At 44.6% G+C, this 20,210-nt stretch overlaps 1 protein-coding gene across 4 annotated transcripts in view; it reads right to left on the reverse strand.

Moving 5' to 3' along the window:
- The window catches only part of acp2 (acid phosphatase 2, lysosomal), a 63,312-nt gene that overhangs the window by 20,851 nt on the left and 22,251 nt on the right, over positions 1–20,210 (reverse strand). For 2 of the 4 annotated variants that reach the window (XM_069895019.1, XM_069895038.1), the window contains exons 2-5: positions 10,767–10,862; positions 7,839–7,925; positions 5,927–6,079; positions 5,079–5,177 (exon numbers count right to left, since the gene is read on the reverse strand). In XM_069895019.1, coding sequence (XP_069751120.1) covers positions 5,079–5,177; positions 5,927–6,079; positions 7,839–7,925; positions 10,767–10,862 — 435 coding nt within the window. The remainder of the gene's footprint in view (positions 1–5,078; positions 5,178–5,926; positions 6,080–7,838; positions 7,926–10,766; positions 10,863–20,210) is intronic. The other 2 variants (XM_069895028.1, XM_069895044.1) reach the window with 2 other exon arrangements.

A 20,210-nucleotide genomic window follows, 5' to 3' on the forward strand; every position in this document is an offset into this window, starting at 1 on the left:
TAACAATATTTTACAAAGAAAGACACAGTGTAGATGATTGTTACACCACGACTGCACACACTGCTCCAGGCTCCACAAAACTGCTCTGATTCATGAGCTTTAATTATGACATGCTCCTGACAATTCAGTCTAGAGATTGGGAGTTCACCAAACCTGGACCAAGAACTTCAAGAGAGAGCTAACCAAGAGAAACTAGAGGGACTCTGCCCGTCAGACAGCATCCAAGGGAGAGATGGTCAGTCAATATTTTGGGTAAAGAGAGGGGTTCACTGAACCATAGTATGCAACCTCAAATGGCAAAAAAAAAACCCAAACCAGTTCATATGGAATACAAGTAAAAACCCAAGTCAGGGCAACCCTCACTCTTGAAAACCCTGCTTTAAGACCCTTACAACTACCTCCACTGATGTGTACCTCGTCCTAGACTTTGTAATTCACTGCAATGATTTGAAGAATCCTATCCAGAAAGTGGGCAACCTTCTAGTTTGGATATGTGACGCAGCGTTCCAACCTGGAAGGGGCTCCTGATAGCCGAGACACCCGTGCCCATGCTCCCTGGCTGCTGTATGCGTCCTTTCCTGAGTGCACTCTGTTTCAGAACCTGATGCAGGTTCCTCTCTCAATGCATGAAACAAATGTACTGGAGAAACTCAGCAGCTCATACAGCATCCATAGGAAGTAAAAGGTTGTAGCATATACACTATGCGAGAGTGGAGAAGAACAAAACGCACACCAAAGCCTTGGAAAACAAGACTGATTTATTGCTCTGGCCATTGCATTTATATGGGTTCCTGGCACTGACGTCAAGGCCACGTGTCATCGGAGCGCAGGCCTCGAGTTGGCCAGTGTTCCCGCCAGAGTTGCCCATCTTCCCACCGCACGGAGGTCACCTGGTACAATGGCCAGTGTCACCCTTAGGTCCGCGCGGTCACCGCACTTGTTGGCCATTTTGCTGGCAGGTCTGTATCTCCATGCACAGGCCGCTACAAGGTAATCAATATTTCAGGCCAGAGCCTTTCATCCCAGGCCTGAAACATTCCTATATATGCCACGTGGCCTGCTCCAAGGTCACCAGGGTGGAGGTAAGGAAACTCACACAAGACAGCAGGAACAGACAACATACCCAGTAGGATATTGTTAGTCATGCAGGCTAACTGACACAGGCCCTTATAAACATCTTCAACTCATCATTGCAGTAGTCCAATGTCCCTGTGGGTTTCAAGCCCTGAATGACTACCTCCCTGTGCCACTGGCCTCCACCATTTTGAAATGCTTCGAGTGTTTCGTGATGGAACGCATGAAAGAACACCTCCTAGAGACACTGGACCCATTTCAATTTGCCTACAGATGGAACGGTTCAACTGGGCACCCTATAGCCACGTCCCTCCACCCCATCCTGACCCACCTGGAGAATGACGCCTCATTAACTTGAGCTCAGCATTTAATACAATCATATCCCAGACACTGGTGGAAAAACTGTCCAGGTTGGGACTCAAAACCCCCCTCAGTAACTTGACTCGGACTTCCTAATGTCCGTCCAGGTCTGCAGCAGAACGTCGAGCACCGTCACACTGAGCACTGCCGCACCTCAGGGCTGTGTACTCAGCCCACTCCTGTTCAAGCTACTGACCCACGACTGCATCGCCAGATCCAGCTCCAACAGGGTCATCGTTTGTAGATCACAAGACTGTCGTCGGCCTCATCATGTCACACAACAGGGAAGGGGTGAAAAATCTCATGAAATGGTGCCAGACTAACAACCTGAGACTCAACACGGACAAAACAAAGGAGATGATTATGGACCAGGGGTGACCACCCTCCACTACATATTAATCACTCAGTAGTGGAGAGAGTAGAGAGCATCAAGTTCCTTGGAGTCCACTGAAGAAGTGACCTATCCTGCACACATAACACTTCCTCACATGTCAGGAAGGTGCCACAGCCCTGCTCTTCCTTAGAAGGTTGAGGTGGACAAGGCTACCTGCCACCATTCTATCAACTTTCTACAGGAGCTTTATTGAGAGTGTCCTTGCTCACTCTGCATCTTGGTGTGGTGCAGCTGCTGTAGAGCATTGGATTGGAGGTCAATCTACAGAATCATGAAAACAGCAAAGGGGATCATTGGGGTCTCCCTCTCCTACAATGCTGTGAGTTATCAGGAACGCTGTTGTTGAAAGAGGGCTTGTAAAATCAGTGAAGACCCTAATCACCGTTCGCACAGCATCTTCCAGCTACTCCTGTCGGGAATGAGATACAGAAGTATTGGAACCAGAAACGCCAGGCTGAGGAACAGCTTATTCCCACAGGCAGAGACTGCTGAACTGCTGAAGCAACTCTCTGAGACCCAACTATTTTAAATATATGTATTGTCTATATCTGCATTATGTCTGCATTCATTGTTGACCAAAGAATGCTGTTTTGTTTGGTTGTACTGGTACAATTAGATGATAAATAAACTTGGACTTGATCCCAGCATCAGCACACTTTCTTGTTTAATTCTTCTCCAATGCATCCATTCATTGCCAAAACTTCTGGAGAGCTGGTTTGAATTGTAGTGTGAGGGATAAGATGGGAAGTCTCCAAAGGATGGTGTGACCCATATAACCCAACTCGTTAACTCGTAGTGTCCTCCATAAAGTTTGCGACAAAGACACTTTTTTCCTTTATTTGCCACAATGCTCCAGTTTTAAATTTGTAATTAAACAATTCACGTCATTGAAGTGTGATCATATCCGAGACACTGGTTATTTGTATACATTTTGGTTTGACCATGTAGAAATTACATTGTCCCCTCAATTCAGAGCATCATAATGTTTGGGACATTTGGCTTCATAGGTGTTTCTGATTACTCAGGTACTCAGGTATGTTGAATTGATATAAGAGAGTTTGGCTTGCATCTAAGCTTTTGATCACCTTTGTGTCTGTCGTTGCCATTTTTCAACACAAGGACCAGAGTTCTGCCAATGAAAGTCAAAGAAGCCATTATGAGGCTGAAATAAGAGAATAAAACAGGAAGAGACATCACCCAAAACTCAGGATGACCAAAATCAACAGTTTGGAACATCATTAAGAAAGAGCGTACCGGTGAGCTCAGTAATCGCAAAGGAACTAGTATTCCAAGAAAGAACTCCGCTGCTGATGAAAGAAAAATTCTCATCATAATGATGAAATATCCCCAAACACATGTCCGACAGATCAGAAACACTTCTCCGGAGATAGATGTGGAAATGTCAATGACTACTACCTGTGAAGACTTCATGAACAGAAATACAGAGGCTACACTGCAAGATACAAACCATGGCAAAGGTGGTATGCTTTGGATCTTGGGCAGTTCTTTATGCCTCCAAACTTTGCTCTTCCCCTCACTCTGATATGGGTTAATCTGGGTCTCAATTGTCCACAAGACCTTTTTTCCCAGGATCCTGCAGATTCTTTGAAATACTTCTTGACAAACTAATCTGGCCATCCTTTCTGTGCTAAGCAATGGTTTGCATCTTTTGGCGTTGCCTCTGTATTTGTTTTCATTCCAGTTCCGGATGATGCCAGCGTGGCAGTGGCTTCTCCGAACCCTATGCTACCACAACGGTTAAGTAAGGTGCCGTACAACAATTCTGAATTGATGAAGGTTAGACGGTAGAGCACTGTGGAGATGTGGACCTGGGAAAATGTGAGAACTGTGAAGTAAGATACAGGCAAACAGAAGAAAGCTGCCGGGCTTTGCGGCCTAGTCTGGTGTGGTGATCGGGCCTCTGTTGTGGGGACGAGGCTTCCAGACTTTGACACTGTTTGCTGCCGGTGGCTGAGGAGACGCTGTGGTGGGTTTTGTGGAGGTGTGGCAAACCAGGCTACACCGTGTGCTTGCCAGGGAGATCTGTAGGTCTCTGTGTTCTGCGGTGGAAGTGTTGGGGACCCCAGACCAGCCATGTTGAGGGCCTGCCCCGGAGGTTCTGGAGGCTGTGCCATCTTGGAGAGCGGGTCCCTGCGGCGGATGGTGGGGTCGGCGAGTAGGTCATTGAGTCTCTCTAATGCTATTGTGCTGAAGCTTGCGGGCCCGTATGGACGTGTAAACTGCGTGACAGTTCTTCACTTCAAGCTACCAAACTTTTTTAAATCTAATTCTACAAAAATGTAACTCGTCTCCGCTGTGACTACTATCTAGTTTTTTTCATCTTTTGCTGTATCATTTGCACGGTTTGTTTTTATTCACTGTGTAGGTGTGTTCCAGTCTAGTGTAGTTTTTTCCTTTTGTTTTGTCTGCTGTAGGAATGGCAGAGTCTTGTGCTGTCTACGTTGTTTTTTGTGTAATCTCGTGATGTGTAGGTAGCATTATGGTTTGGAGTACTGTATCTCGTTTATTATAGTCTTCTGTGGTCAGTAGTCATTGATATATCCACACCTGCCTCCTGAAGAGTCTTTCTGATCTATTGGACAGGTGTTTTCTTCGTTATGATGAGAATTCTTCTGTCATCAACAGTGGAGATCTTCCTTGGAAAACCAGTCCTTTTGCGATTACTGAGCTCACCAGAACTTCTTTTTAATGATGTTCCAAACTGTTGATTTTGGTCATCCGAAGGGTTGGGCAATGTCTCTTCCTGTTTTATTCTTGTTTTCCAGCCTCATAATGGCTTCTTTGACTTTCGTTGGCACAACTCTGGTCCTCGTGTTGAAAAATGGCAACGACAGACTCCAAAGGTTTGAAAGCAAACCTCTTATACCTGCACCAATGAAGCAATTCAACATCCCTCAGTAATCACAATCACCTGTAAAGCCAAATGTCCCAACATTATGATGCTCTGAAATGAGGGGCTGTCTATAAAAAGAGCTGTATTTTCTCCAGAGTCAACCAAAATGTTTACAAATAACCTTGAATAAACTCTGGAATGTGCACTTCAATGATGGGTGAATTGTTTGATTACAAATTTAAAACTGTGGAGCACAGAGGCAAATAAAGGAAAAAAGTGTCTTTGTCCCAAACACTACAGAGGGCACTGTATCTCATTCTTCACAAAGCTGCCAGAATTATTGACTAGCTCCAGACTTAAGAAAGATATTAAAAGAACCAAGCGCTTGATATGTACCTTGTTTTCCATCAGTGTCTTTTTGTATTCATCGGTATTCTCCGTCTCTTCAACCAACTTTGTGTAGCGAGAGCAGTTCTTCAGTGGAAACAGAAGTATCTAAAACAATAGTTTTAAGTTTCAGAGAAAGATAATATATACACACACACACATATTCATACAACACTCTATCCCCAATGACAGTGAAAGTCTCTCTCTCTCTCTCTGCCTTCTGACTCAGTGAGAGATGAACATGTATACTCCTCCTCTGACCCCCAGTACAAAGAGACATACTCTGGCCCCAATGCCAATTAAAGAGGCACATACACAAACAACCTCACTCTGACCCCCGTGCCAGTTAAAGAGATACATATACACACACATTCATTCTCACCCCAGTGTCAGTGAAAAATATTTACATGCATTCTCCATTTGTACCTCACCTTTCCCCCTCCACTCCACACCCCCTCCCACCACCCCCACCCTAAGAAGAACTATAAAGGACACAGATAGAAAGCATAGACTGGGAAATGTAACACAAGATGCACACTCCTGCTCTTCCCTACATGCACAAAGTACAATGCCCATTCCTTTCTAATACCATATCCCCACCATTGACCTTAACTCTAATGCTCTTAAAAAGCTCCAGCTTATGTGAGTGCAATGCCTATTTTTCCAGAGACACTTACCATCTTTCCTCCCCAGTGGGATGAGCTGCCCGGGCCTCTGCATGGACTCCCAGCATCATTGGGCATCAGAGTGAGGTGGACTGACCCTCTCCTCATCACATTCTCCTCACTCAGACACTGCTCCCCACCCTATAATCAACATGGACTGCTGTCCCTCACTGCCTCTCCTCTGACACTTGCCTTATCCTGTCCAACGGGCACTGTGTGCACAGGGATGGGTTGCCACTTTAGGCCGGGATGGAAAATTTGCTGCCCCTGTGGAGGGTACAAGCCAGCAAGGTTGGACTCAGCACTCATCAGAGTCCTGTCAATATTTGTGCTCCGAACATAAATCTACAAAGAGAAAGCAGATATAAATCACAAGACGTTAGACTAAACAGAGAAATTAAACACCCAGAAGGTCAGGCAGCATCTGTGGGGAGAGAGAGTCAACATTTCAGCATCAGGATTAACAGATCGGCCCCTTTCTGGAAGATCCTCCCTGCTCATCTTTACACCTTTCAGTCTTGGTTTGCACAGTGTTCATTCTGTTCATGCCACAATTCCCATGGGGGGGGTGGGGTTGATGGTCCAATTGTATTTCCCCTGGATTAATTTTTTTTTAATTTAGACATACAGCATGGTAACAGGCCCATCCAGCCCATGAGTCCATGCTGCCCAATTACACCCAATTGACCTACAACCCCATACATTTTGAAGGTGGGATGAAACTGGAGCCCCTGGAGGAGATCCATTCAGACAGCAGCTCAGAAGTAAAAGGTCATCAACCTCCAACGTTAACTCTCCTCTTGCCTTCACAAGTACTCCCTGGCCAGATATTTCCAACAATGTTGGTTTTTCCTTCCTGATTTTCAGCATTTGCAGTTTTATGGTTTTACTTTGGAGAAGTTTTGCCAATTAATGGAGAAGGTAGTTTTGTTACTGCCAAATTATTATCCTGGAGCCAGTAATTAATTCAATGACACCTTTCTTTGGGAACTCCTTCAGATACCACCTTCCACACTAAAAATAAATGGGACAGCATTGCCATACCTGGACTGTGTGCACGGAATAATAATATTCCTGAGTCTGGCTTTGCAGTCACAGCTGAAGGAATGTGCCTGCTGTTACACCAGACAGTAGTGGCTGGAAGAACACAACTCTGAAGGCTACTTTCTTGAAGTTAGTGACTGAGCTTAAAACAATCATAGAACACAGTATAGAACACTACAAAACAATACAGGCCCTTCAGCCCACAATGTTGTGCCAACCTACTCCACAACAATCTAATCCTTCCCTACCTCACACCCACAACCCTTTATTTTTTCTTACATCTGTGTACCATGCTAAAAGTCTTTTGAATGTCCCTATTGTCCCAGCCTCCACCACCACTCTTTGCAATGCATCCCAGGTACCCACCACTCTCAGTGTGTGTTTATAAAAGAAACCTCTGATATCTCCTCTAAACTTTCCTCCACTCACCTCATATAAATGTCATCTGGTATTTGCGATTGTCGCCTGGGAAAATGGTGCTAGCTGTTCCTCATATTAAGGTCACTAACATTGGAACATGGCAATTGGAGGGTTCATTTTGGAAAATGCTACAAGGTAGGACCATTTCATATGACTGATGATGCATTAAATTACCTTTGGGTGCCTTGGGCCAATGTTTGAACCCCATGACCACCTTAGCAGACTGTTGAAGGCTGCGGAGAGATGCATTGACCTTTGTGTGTCATGTTCATGATTCGCCAGTAGGCGATCCAACTTGAGAACATCCTCAAAACCAGTCACCACAATTAATGACAGGTCAGCGACACCCTAATTGCTTATATTTAAAAAGTGCCTTTGAGAAAACAAAATATCCCAAGGTATTCCTCAGAAGCTTTTGAATGAATGTTCACGTGATGTGAGATCAGGCTTCTAAGCAGGTGGAAGTTCAGTGCAGGCTCAATTTAATTGCTCTACAAGCCATTGCATACTTTATGAAGGGTACAAATTTCAAATACAATTAGCTAGCATCAGATGGTTTGCAGATCAAAATGTGTATATTTGGTCTCTGTCAGTCAACTGTATCCAAAGCTGAATTGGACACTTGTACAGACCAGCTCACCTCGTATCGGTCATAAGAGGCGTTGAGGAAGCCATGGTAGCGATTTTGCAGATACTGGCCCAGTGCATAGTGTTGCTTCATCCCAATCTTCAAACAGAAGCAGAAATCCCAGTCATTACAGTACTGAAAAAACCAATCAGGAACCAACACACCAGTGAGATCCGGCTCAGCACCTGCAAGTTTGAAACCTAAATCCGGTCCAACTCTGCAGGATTGCTGACCAGATTCACGTGGCTGACTTCTCCATTCATTCTTCTTTGGTCTTTTGCAACACAGCTATATTTCACTGACACTTTGGTTACAGTCAAGAGCAAACATTTACACTTACGCCACAGCCCAAAAGCACATGAAGTTAGTGGAGAAAACCTGATGGTCACAAATGATCTGGAACAATTTTATTTTGACCTCACTTAACAAGAAGCTAGTTTCATTCCCAAATAAGATGACCTGTGGTTTAATCATAGTAGAATTTCTGTTTAAAACAATAATCCTAGAACCAGTTAAACAAGTCTGCAGGCATTGTGATTGTAGTTAATACAAAAATGCTGGAGAAATCCGGCAAGTCTTGCAGCTTTCTTTATGTGACAGAAAAGATACTTAACCAACGTTTCGGCCCTGAGCCTTACAGATGCCTGAATGAAATGGTGGGGGGAGGAGCACAGGCAAGAGGTAATAGAACCATAGGACACTACAGCAGAGAAACAGGCTCATTTGGCCCTTCTAGACTGTGCCAAACCATTTTTCTGCCTAGTCCCACTGACCTGTACCCAGCCCATTGCCCTCCATACCTCTCTCATCCACATACCTATCCAAATTCTAGTTAAATGTTAAAAGTGCACTCTCATTAACCACTTCAGCTGGCACCTTGGTCCACATTCCCGCCACTCTCCGTGTGAAGAAGTTCCTTGGGAGAAGGAAAAAGTTCCTTCTCATGTTCCCCCTAAACTTTTTCCCTTTCACCCTTAACCCATGTCCTCTGGTTTGTATCTGTCTATTACATCAAGCTATTTCCGCTTATGAACTGAGCGAGAGAGAGTTTGTTTGATTTGAATACCTTCTGGCACACTCCAATATGTAAAGAACGCTAATTTGTTTATGTTTAAATGTAAAGAGTTGAATGTTCTTGACATTGCTAATGGATAAGAAAGTCCCAACTATTCTGAAGCAGTGCTGCCCCCTGCAGAGCACTTCACTCTTGTTGAGACATTATTCGATGCTATTTGACAGTTGACTTTACCAGAAACAGTTGCCCAGGCTAGTCCCCCAGTGCTTCCCAAACCTGCAACCTCCATCCCCAAGAAGGACAATGGAAGAATACAAGTAGAAATGGGTGGAAGGGCAGAAGAGAAAAAGGCTGAAATGTGATCATTCACTTGATATTACAAATGCATCCCATTTTTGTAAAACAATGAGTATTTTCCAATAAAATTTAAAATCTGCAAATTTGTAATAATTATAAAAATACAAAAGTAATTTGAGGGCACAAAAGAAATCTAGTGAGAGTCGAATGAATGTGGAATGAAATTAACTAATGGGTCTTAAAGCCAATACATGTCCAGGATTTAATAAAATGTATCTCAAGGTTTTACAGAATATAGCAGATGCTCCAATTGTCATCTTGCAATATTCCATAGAATCTAGATTGGCTCCCACAGATTGGACAGTAAATGCCGAAAGAACTCGGGCGGTCTTGCAGCGCCAATAGGAGGTAAAGATATATTACCGATGTTTTGGCCCTGAGTATTTCTTCAAGCCAAAAGCAGACGGTTATCTTAATAAAGACTGAAAGAGAGAGAGGTGTAAAATGGGAGGGGGAGGAGTCCAGACCAACAAACAAAAAGTGTTAAATGGATAAGAGGAAAAGTGAACATTGATTTTGGCTCTGTGAAAGGAAACCGAGGGAAAAGGGAAGAGGGAGACAGCCTAAACGAAAGGAGAAAGGGGGACAAAGATAGGGTGGGGGTAGCAGTTGCAGAAAATAGAGGTCTATGTTAATGCCATCCGGTTGGAGAATGACAATTTTATTTCCATCCGGTTGGAGGGTGTCTATGTTAATGCCATCCGGTTGGAGGGTATCAATGTTAATGCCATCCAGTTGGAGGGTGTCTATGTTAATGCCATCCGGTTGGAGGATGACAATGTTAATGCCATCCGGTTGGAGGATGACAATGTTAATGCCATCCGGTTGGAGGATGACAATGTTAATGCCATCCGGTTGGAGGATGACAATGTTAATGCCATCCGGTTGGAGGATGACAATGTTAATGCCATCCGGTTGGAGGATGACAATGTTAATGCCATCCGGTTGGAGGATGACAATGTTAATGCCATCCGGTTGGAGGATGACAATGTTAATGCCATCCGGTTGGAGGATGACAATGTTAATGCCATCCGGTTCGAGGGTGTCAATGTTAAAGCCATCCGGTTGGAGGATGACAATGTTAATGCCATCCGGTTGGAGGATGACAATGTTAATGCCATCCGGTTGGAGGATGACAATGTTAATGCCATCCGGTTGGAGGATGACAATGTTAATGCCATCCGGTTGGAGGATGACAATGTTAATGCCATCTGGTTGGAAGATGACAATTTTAATGCCATCCAGTTATTTTCAAACTCCTGCTGTGGCCCATTGCTGTTCACAACTTCCATCAAATACTTTGGTGGGGGTGGGGGGAAAGATGTAATAAATGAATTACTCAAACTTGAATACCAGGGTTTTGAAGGCTTTGTGATTGAGTATGTTCAATACAGGGATTGATAGAACTTTAATTATTCAAAGGAATGTGGGTTTAGTGCAAGAAAGTGGAGCTGTGGGAAATGAGCATCTTGGTCGTAAAACAGATATGGGAGGCCAAATGGCCTACTCATTTCTTCACGAGAAAGATCAGAAAGGCAGATGGGGAAGCAGGAACAGAGTTCACTAACCTGGGTAAGCTGCCCAAAACCTTGGGGCCAATCCTTCTCTGTATTTGGATCTGTTGGATATGCCACAATGGGAGATCGGTCGCCATGACGATAAACCTGTGAAGATAGTCATGTCACCTTTATTTATCGTTCATACCATCAGTAATGTTGAGATAGCGTTTCTCCAGGACCACTATATTTACATAAATACAAGTTAGAATAGAAGTTAAACACATTAAAACATTAAGATGTACACCAGTGGATGACGATATGAATGCCAGTGTTTCTCAACCTTTTTCCTTCCACTCACAAACCACTTTAATCAATCCCTATACCATCAGTTCTCTGTGATTAGTAAGGGATTGCTTAAGGTGGGATGCAGCAAGTGGAAAGGGAAGGTTGAGAATCACTGCTCTGGACCCAATTGTTACTGAAATATTTTGCTTGAGAAAAATTGTCATTGGCCCATTTCCTTTGGAGTTATGAAACCCTGCACATAACGAGTCAATTAGGAACAATTAAAATAGTAGTTTTCAACCTTTTTCTTTCCACTCACATCCCACCTTAAGCAATCCCTGACTAATCACAGAGCACCGAAGGCATAGGGATTACTTAAAGTGGGATGTGAGTGGAAAGAAAAAGGTTGAGAACCACTGGTGTATACAGTAACAGTCCACAGTACCCTATCTACAAATGTTCTGGGAGTTCAGGATTCTGATGGCTTGGGGGAAAAAGCTTTTGCCCAATCTGGACGCAAGGGCCCAAGAGCTGCAGTAATTTACAATCACATTCCTGTGAACCGCCTTAGAGCACCAAAACAAATTGCTCCAGTGGGAGAAGGGGACAAGAGAAATGTTGCAGCAAACCCCAGTGCGATATCGAGGCCGAAAGATAAAAAAGGGAAGGAGGCTTATGAAGAGGTGAGAAAGAGGCAGAGGGTTTTGGAGACAATCTGCGGGCTTCACCATCAGTGGAAATCTTTGGGTTTTAAGGGATAGGAAGGTAGAATAGCACAACAAAGGCAGTATAGATAGTCAAATGATTGTGCAAGTGATTCAGGAGGTCTGAACTACAGAGGTGTGAATACAACAAACATTGCAGCTTGCAATTAGAGGACTAGCTTCTGCAGTTCTGCAGGTACTTTTAAACAAGTTTACAATCCCAATATTCTTGAACAGAGAAAAGCCTTTGCCTTTTATTGAAGCCATGGGAGGGCTGCCTACACAGCAGACCACAAATCAAAATCAATGTGGGGCCTTTGCTGAGTCCAGCTTCTATTCTTGGGAGAGATCAGAACCTCAATCCCTTACTCGGTTTCACTCTCCTGTCCCAACTCTCATTCTTACGGCTCAGCTGCAGGTTCCAGGTGCTTCATGGGTCAACTGAAGTCCTGGGTATCAGTGGGTTAGCTAGCTTCTGCCTTCACTCCCATGCTTCTCTCTTCTCAAGCAGACGCTGCTAACAAATAAGAATCCTGGTGATTATAGAAAGCTCTAGAGGGGAAGCAGAAAAGGAAGTATCACGAAAGAGCATGAGAAACATAAGGAAAGAAAAATTAATTTAAAGAGCAAAGGGTTACAAATGGCAGAGACCTCCCCAAAAAAGGAAGTTACTAAATGAGGTACAGGGATCTGAGGTCCAAATGAATACTTTATATCAGTTGTCATCAAGGAAAATGTAGCTGGAGTCCCAAAGAAAAGATGTAACTAAATGCATTAAATATGGTCACTGATACAAATATAGACAATACAATATAGACACAATCGGTGAGTAATTGAGGATCTTCCTTCAACAGTAGAAATGACATGATCTACAAAGGGAAATGCAGCATTTTAGCAAGTTTAAGAATACTTTAGATGGCTTGATTAATGTGTACATATTTGAATAAAGTAATCTTATCAGAGTTACCCACAAAATCAAGATCTACAAAGCAATGACATTCCTAACCCACTGAGTCCCTCCAGCTTCTTGTGGTTCATTCAAGATTACAGCACCTGCAGTACTTGGGTTTCACTTGGTTGGTTACCCAGAAATAGTTGAGGATCTGAAAGCACAGGCCAGCTGTCAACAGCTGTTTCAAACATGGTCTACTGCTGTGGTGTGTCAGACAATTTGAAGATGGAGTTGGATAGTTTTCACAAGAACAGAAGGAGGCCAATTGGCCCGTCAGGTCTGCTTTGCCATTTAATCATGGGCCCCACTCAGCCCAACTCCCCATAACCTTTGATGCCCTTACTAATCAAATACCTGTCAATTTCTGTCTTAAATACACCCAACAACCTCACTTCCACTCCCACCTATGGCAACAAGTTCTACAGACTCGCGACCCTCTGGCTAAAGAAATTTCTCCAGATTTCTATATTAAATTGGCTCAGTCCGACAATTTCCAGTTTTGCCGGTACAGAGTCTAGATGGAGTATAGTTCAGGGCCTGAGTACACATTCTTGAGGAGCTCCAGTGCTGATTGTAATCATGGAGATCTGTTGGAAAGAAAGAGAGTGCTCTCGGAATGTATGAAATGAGCAGAACCAGGGGCCAAACACGTGAATGTTTTCCATGGGCTTTGTGACAGGTATGTGCTCCAAATCTTATTGGGCCCAAATGTAATGCTCAGGGCTGTGGCTTAATTTCCTCTTTCTCAGGAGCAGGGTGGAACCAGAGCTTGTGACAGTTAGCAAAAGCAACAACAACTTACAAGTACTTAGAAAGAAGAAGTTATGATCAGCCACTGCAGGACCAACAAGACCCAGAGGTGAAGCAGCCTGACAACTTCCAGACAAGAGCTGGTGCTGAGATTTGACTGGTGCATGTGTTGAACCACGCATCTTAAGCAAGTAACAGACAACTTTCAGAAATCCATTTCTTTTCTCAAAAAGTAAACTTTATTCACAATAAAATTACATATAAAGGAAAACTAAGCAATTTTTTTTTGCATTCTTAGTGTCGTATCATACGACACTAAGTTGTTCCACTACTTGCTACATAGCACCATTGCCACTTTGTAGTTACTCCCCTCTGTTGTTTGAGGGCCTTCCCCTCCAGTCTCTGATAAGGACCCTTGCATCCTTCTCCACACCCTCTTAGCTAATCGACAGTCTGCAATAAGGTGAGTGACTGACTCCACTCCACCACATTCAACTCAAGGACAAATGTGCTTGTGGGTGATATTCCGGTCATACAGGAAGCATCTGACCAGGAGGGCTCCTCTCACCACCAGCCGGGCCAGGTTCTGATGCTGATAATGAGCTCTGGTGATGAGATATTCTTACGGATAACCTGGACAGTCTGCCCCGGGGTCGACCCACAGCACCCATCGAGTCCTCATCCCCTAGTGTCATGCTGACCACTACCTGAAGGGCTTGAGGTAAAAGGGGGTGTCAGAAAAACCTTTGCCACACTACCTATCCTTTGTGGAATGTCAGAAATCCAATGACACAGCCTGAAGGGATGGTGGAAATGACCATCAGATTGACACCACCAGTTCGAAAAGAAAAAAAATAGGGCACATCCTCTTAGTACAACTGAATAATAAAAGAATGGAACTAATGAAGTACAGCCCCACAATGATGACACAGTAAGTCACATAGACTGCAGTCATATCAAAAAGGACAAGAAGTGGTTTATTTTTATCATGTTCACGGAGTGCACGGAGCGCAAACTCCGGGAGATCCAAAATGAGTGGTGGACTAGCCTCGCCAAGCGAACCCAGCTCAGCGCGGACATTGGCGACTTCAGGGGTTTCTACGAGGCTCTAAAGGCTGTGTACGGCCCCTCACCCCAAGTCCAAAGCCCGCTGCGCAGCTCAGACGGCAAAGTCCTCCTCAGTGACAAGATCTCCATCCTCAACCGATGGTCAGAACACTTCCAATCTCTTTTCAGTGCCAACCGCTCAGTCCAAGATTCCGCCCTGCTCCAGCTCCCTCAACAGCTCCTAAGGCTAGAGCTGGATGAGGTCCTCACCCAGGATGAGACATATAAGGCAATCGAACAACTGAAAAGTGGCAAAACAGCAGGTATGGATGGAATCCCCCGCAGAGGTCTGGAAGGCTGGCGGCAAAACTCTGCATGTCAAACTGCATGAGTTTTTCAAGCTTTGTTGGGACCAAGGAAAACTGCCTCAAGACCTTCGTGATGCCACCATCATCACCCTGTACAAAAACAAAGGCGAGAAATCAGACTGCTCAAACTACAGGGGAATCACGCTGCTCTCCATTGCAGGCAAAATCTTCGCTAGGATTCTCCTAAATAGAATAATACCTAGTGTCGCCGAGAATATTCTCCCAGAATCACAGTGCGGCTTTCGCGCAAACAGAGGAACTACTGACATGGTCTTTGCCTCAGACAGCTCCAAGAAAAGTGCAGAGAACAAAACAAAGGACTCCACATCACCTTTGTTGACCTCACCAAAGCCTTCGACACCGTGAGCAGGAAAGGGCTTTGGCAAATACTAGAGCGCATCGGATGCCCCCCAAAGTTCCTCAACATGGTTATCCAACTGCACGAAAACCAACAAGGTCGGGTCAGATACAGCAATGAGCTCTCTGAACCCTTCTCCATTAACAATGGCGTGAAGTAAGGCTGTGTTCTCGCACCAACCCTCTTTTCAATCTTCTTCAGCATGATGCTGAACCAAGCCATGAAAGACCTCAACAATGAAGACACTGTTTATATCCGGTACCGCACGGATGGCAGTCTCTTCAATCTGAGGCGCCTGCAAGCTCACACCAAGACACAAGAGAAACTTGTCCGCGAACTACTCTTTGCAGATGATGCCGCTTTAGTTGCCCATTCAGAGCCAGCTCTTCAGCGCTTGATGTCCTGTTTTGCGGAAACTGCCAAAATGTTTGGCCTGGAAGTCAGCCTGAAGAAAACTGAGGTCCTCCATCAGCCAGCTCCCCACCATGACTACCAGCCCCCCCACATCTCCATCGGGCACACAAAACTCAAAACGGTCAACCAGTTTACCTATCTCGGCTGCACCATTTCATCAGATGCAAGGATCGACAACGAGATAGACAACAGACTCGCCAAGGCAAATAGCGTCTTTGGAAGACTACACAAAAGAGTCTGGAAAAACCAACTGAAAAACCTCACAAAGATAAGCGTATACAGAGCCGTTGTTCGGCTCCGAATCATGGGTCCTCTACCAGCATCACCTACGGCTCCTAGAACACTTCCACCAGCGTTGTCTCCGCTCCATCCTCAACATTCATTGGAGCGCATTCATCCCTAACGTCGATGTACTCGAGATGGCAGAGGTCGACAGCATCGAGTCCACACTGCTGAAGATCCAGCTGCGCTGGGTGGGTCACGTCTCCAGAATGGAGGACCATCGCCTTCCCAAGATCGTGTTATATGGCGAGCTCTCCACTGGCCACCGTGACAGAGGTGCACAAAGAAGAGGTACAAGGACTGCCTAAATAAATCTCTTGGTGCCTGCCACATTGACCACCACCAGTGAGCTGATATCGCCTCAAACCGTGCATCTTGGCGCCTCACAGTTCGGCGGGCAGCAACCTCCTTTGAAGAAGACCGCAGAGCCCACCTCACTGTAAAAGACAAAGGAGGAAAAACCCAACACCCAACCCCAACCAACCAATTTTCCCCTGCAAACGCTGCAACCGTGTCTGCCTGTCCCGCATCGGACTTGTCAGCCACAAACGAGCCTGCAGCTGACTTGGACATTTACCCCCTCCATAAATCTTCGTCCGCGAAGCCAAGCCAAAGACATCAGTTAGCACCTTTGGTACTGTGGTGGGAGTAAAAAGCTGATTGGAACATTCACAGGAGAGAGATCGAACAATGAGACAGATGTGGAAGCAAAGTAGTACATTCATCAGATATGTAAAAAAAAGGCCTCTATTTCACCAGATATGCAAACTGCTATCCCATTCCCAATATCCTTTTATTTGAGAGGAGTTACAATGGCAGACTTGAAAGAGATGCAGTCTGAGAATTTGAAGGTTCATAATCTTAGAGGGCTGGAAACTGGGATTAAGTTTTATAACTCGTCTTCAGTCAGCACAAGAGGTACAGGACAAAATGGCCTTTTTATGAGTTACAAATTCAGCTCAAGAGCTAACAGGATGACCTGAAGAAAAATCGGGTAGTCTGCCTTTATTGGATCAAGGGAGCAGGGGTATCTGTCGAAGAAAAGACAAACTCCAAGGTGAAAGGCAAGAATAATGCAACTTCAGGGGCAAGAACACAAGATATAAATAAGGAGGTAGTGAAATGGATTCAGCAATGGTTGGATGGGAGGTGTCAGAGAGTACTGGTAGAAAATTGTTTGTCCAATTGGAGGCCGGTGACTAGTGGAGTTCCTCAGGGATCGGTCCTGGGTCCACTATTGTTTGTTTATATGTATATATTAATGATCTGGAAGTAGGGGTGGAGAATTGGATAAGCAAGTTTGCGGATGATACAAAGATTAGTGGTGTTGTGGACAGTGAGGAAGATTACCGTAGATTAAAAGGAGGTGTGGGCTGAGAAATGGCTGATGGAATTTTAAAAGGGACAGACAGAGTAAATGTGGATAGGCTTTTTCAATTAAGAGTGGGGGAGATTCAAACTAGAAGGCATGGTTTTAAGATTGAAAGGGGAAAATTATAAGGGGAACATGAGGGGAAATTTCTTTACACAAAGGGTGGTGGGGATGTGGAATGAGCTTCCGGCAGACGTGGTTGAGGCGGGATCATTGGTTACATTTAAGGAAAGACTGGATAGTTACATGGAGAGGAGAGGACTGGAGGGGTATGGACCGGGTGCTGGTCACTGGGACTAGGAGGGTGGGAATTTGTTACGGCATGGACTAGTAGGGCCGAACTGGCCTGTTCTGTGCCGTAAGTGGTTATATGGTTATGAAGGAGCACCCCACTAACTACTGATTGCCAACCATTTGTCCCAACTCTCTGCTTTCTATTGGTTAACCAATCCTCTATCCAGACTAACTCCATGCACCCTTATCATAAGCAGAAGAGGTAACTGAATAGAGTTATACAAGATCAGAGGGGTTTAGGGGCTTGTCCTCTTCCAGCGAAGGGGATTTGGAGCATGACTAGGACAGTTTAATAAGGTGAGCATGTATAACTAGTGCGGCCATTGTGTTACTGGGCCAAAGTTAGAGTGGTGAGTTGAGGCTTTGGCAAGAAGAGATGGAGACTAAGTTAAGACTGGTGCAAGTTTATTATTCTTTGACCTTATGCCTAGTAGAAAAGTCAGAATGGTAACATGGTTAGTGGAATGTTCCTCCTGTGAGATGTGGGAATTCAGGGAGATCTTCCTGATCGCTACATCTGCATGAAGTGCACAGAGTTGCAGTTCCTCACAGACCGTTAGGGAATTGCAGCTGCAATTCGATGAGCTTCAACTTGTGCCAGGAGAATGACAGATATTAGGAATAAAGGAGATGAACTGAGAGCATGGATCAGTACATAGATTTATAATGTTGTGGCTGTTAGAGACCTGGCTGATGCAAGGACAGGATTGGCTGATGCAGGTACTGAACTTTGATGTTTCAAAGGGGCTAGGAAGGAAGGTATTAAGGGAAGGGTGGGGGTGGGGGGAAAGAGTAGCATTACTAATCATGGGTAGTATCACAGCTGCAGAAAAGGTGGACATTATGGAAGGATTGTTTACTGATTCAGTATGGGTGGAAGTCAGGAACAGGAAGGGAGGGCCTCAATAGCCCACAGCCCTGAAGAGTCTGTACTGTGCTGCAATGTTCTATGTTCTCTTTTCCGTAGCACCTTATCGATTGCCTTCTGGAAATCCAAGTATACAACATTGACCTATTCCCTTCCTTCAACCACGCTCGTGATATCCTCTAGGAACTCCAGTAAATCAATTAAACTGGACCTGACTTTCCTGAATCCAGGCATCTGCCTGTTAGAACAATTACCATTCGGATGTCTTGCCATTTCTTCCTTCATGATAGCTTCAATCATTTTCCATTTTCATACCTTAGTTGACTGGACTATAATTACCTGCCTTTTGTCCATTTCCTTTAAAAAACAGTCAGGTTACGCTTGCTGAATTCCAGTCTGCCGGACGGAACCTGCCTAGAGTTCTGAGAATTTTGATAAATGACAACAAATACATCTGGTTTTAAAAGATTTCCATATCAATTTTAACACTACTCTTGGCCACTTTTAATGTGTTAGTTATTAATTTGATGCCTTCCTTTATTTCTTTAGTTATCCACAGTGGCTTTCCCGATCCCTAGTGTCCTTGTTTTTAACTAGAATATACATTTGTTGAGCATTGTGAAGGGGTGGAGTGGGTGAGGTTGAAAAGATCAGAGTGTAAGTGGAAACTGTGAAAACAGATAGGGATGGAGGTGACTGAAAAATTTGATAGAAATAGCAAATACCAGAGGATATCTGTTTAAGGTGAGTGGTGGGTGCCTGCAATGCATTGCTGAGGGTGGTGGTGGAGGCTGGTACAATGGGGACATTCAAGAGACTCTCAGGCACATGGATGTAAGAAAATGAAAGGGTTATGGGTGTGAGTTAGGGAAGGACTAGATAGTTGTGGAGTAGGCTTACATGGGCCAGCACAACCATGGGCTGAAGGGCCTGTACTTGGCTCTATGGTTCTATTTCTATGTGATTATAGAGGAGAGTCAAGTCTATTGTCATCTGATTGCACAAGTACAACCTGATGAAACAGTGTTCTCCAGTCCTCAGTGCAAAACATGCAGACACACAACCAGACTTCACACACATGCAGGACAAATATTTCATCTATACAAATAAATAAATTTTGCTTCATTAATATGAGAATCTCAGATGTTTAATGTGAGTAATTCCTTTAGTTTATTAGCATTCTCACTGCCCATGGGAAGAAGCTGCTCCTCAGCCTGGTGGTGCTGGCTCTGATACCCCTGAATCTCTTCCACGACGGGAGCAGCTGAAAGATGCCGTGTGAGGGGTGGAAGGGGTCCTCAATGATTTTGCATGCCCTCTTCGGACAATGATCCTGGCAGATCAAGTCAATTGGGGGGGGGGGGGGGAGAGACTCCAGTGCTCCTCTCTGCCACTATTATGGTCTTGTGGATTGATCTCCAATCCATTTCTCTGCAGCAACCATATCACACCGTGATACAGCCGGCCAGGACACTCTCGACAAGAGCTCCTATAAAAAGATAGCATCATGGTGACCAGTGGCCTTACCTGTTTCAGTCTTCTCAGGAAGTTCAGTTCACAATTGCAGTTATTGCAACAACAAAAAACGTTTCAGTAGTCAGACAGATCTTTTGGTGGTCCAGGACTAGTTTATGGATAGGGTTAGGGTAGTGCATTGAGATTGAAGAGGGTGATCGTTTTTGGAAAAACACTATTCTTAAGCCAAAAGGTGCTGAACTTCTGCCCAAAGGTAGCAGTGAGGAGAGTTTGTGACCAGTGTGAAGTGGCCACACATCACATAGATGTCTTCAGTGGATGGGAGGTTGGTACCCATGATGGA

The sequence above is a fragment of the Narcine bancroftii genome, chromosome 1 (assembly GCF_036971445.1).
Source record: "Narcine bancroftii isolate sNarBan1 chromosome 1, sNarBan1.hap1, whole genome shotgun sequence".
Taxonomy (NCBI): domain Eukaryota; kingdom Metazoa; phylum Chordata; class Chondrichthyes; order Torpediniformes; family Narcinidae; genus Narcine; species Narcine bancroftii.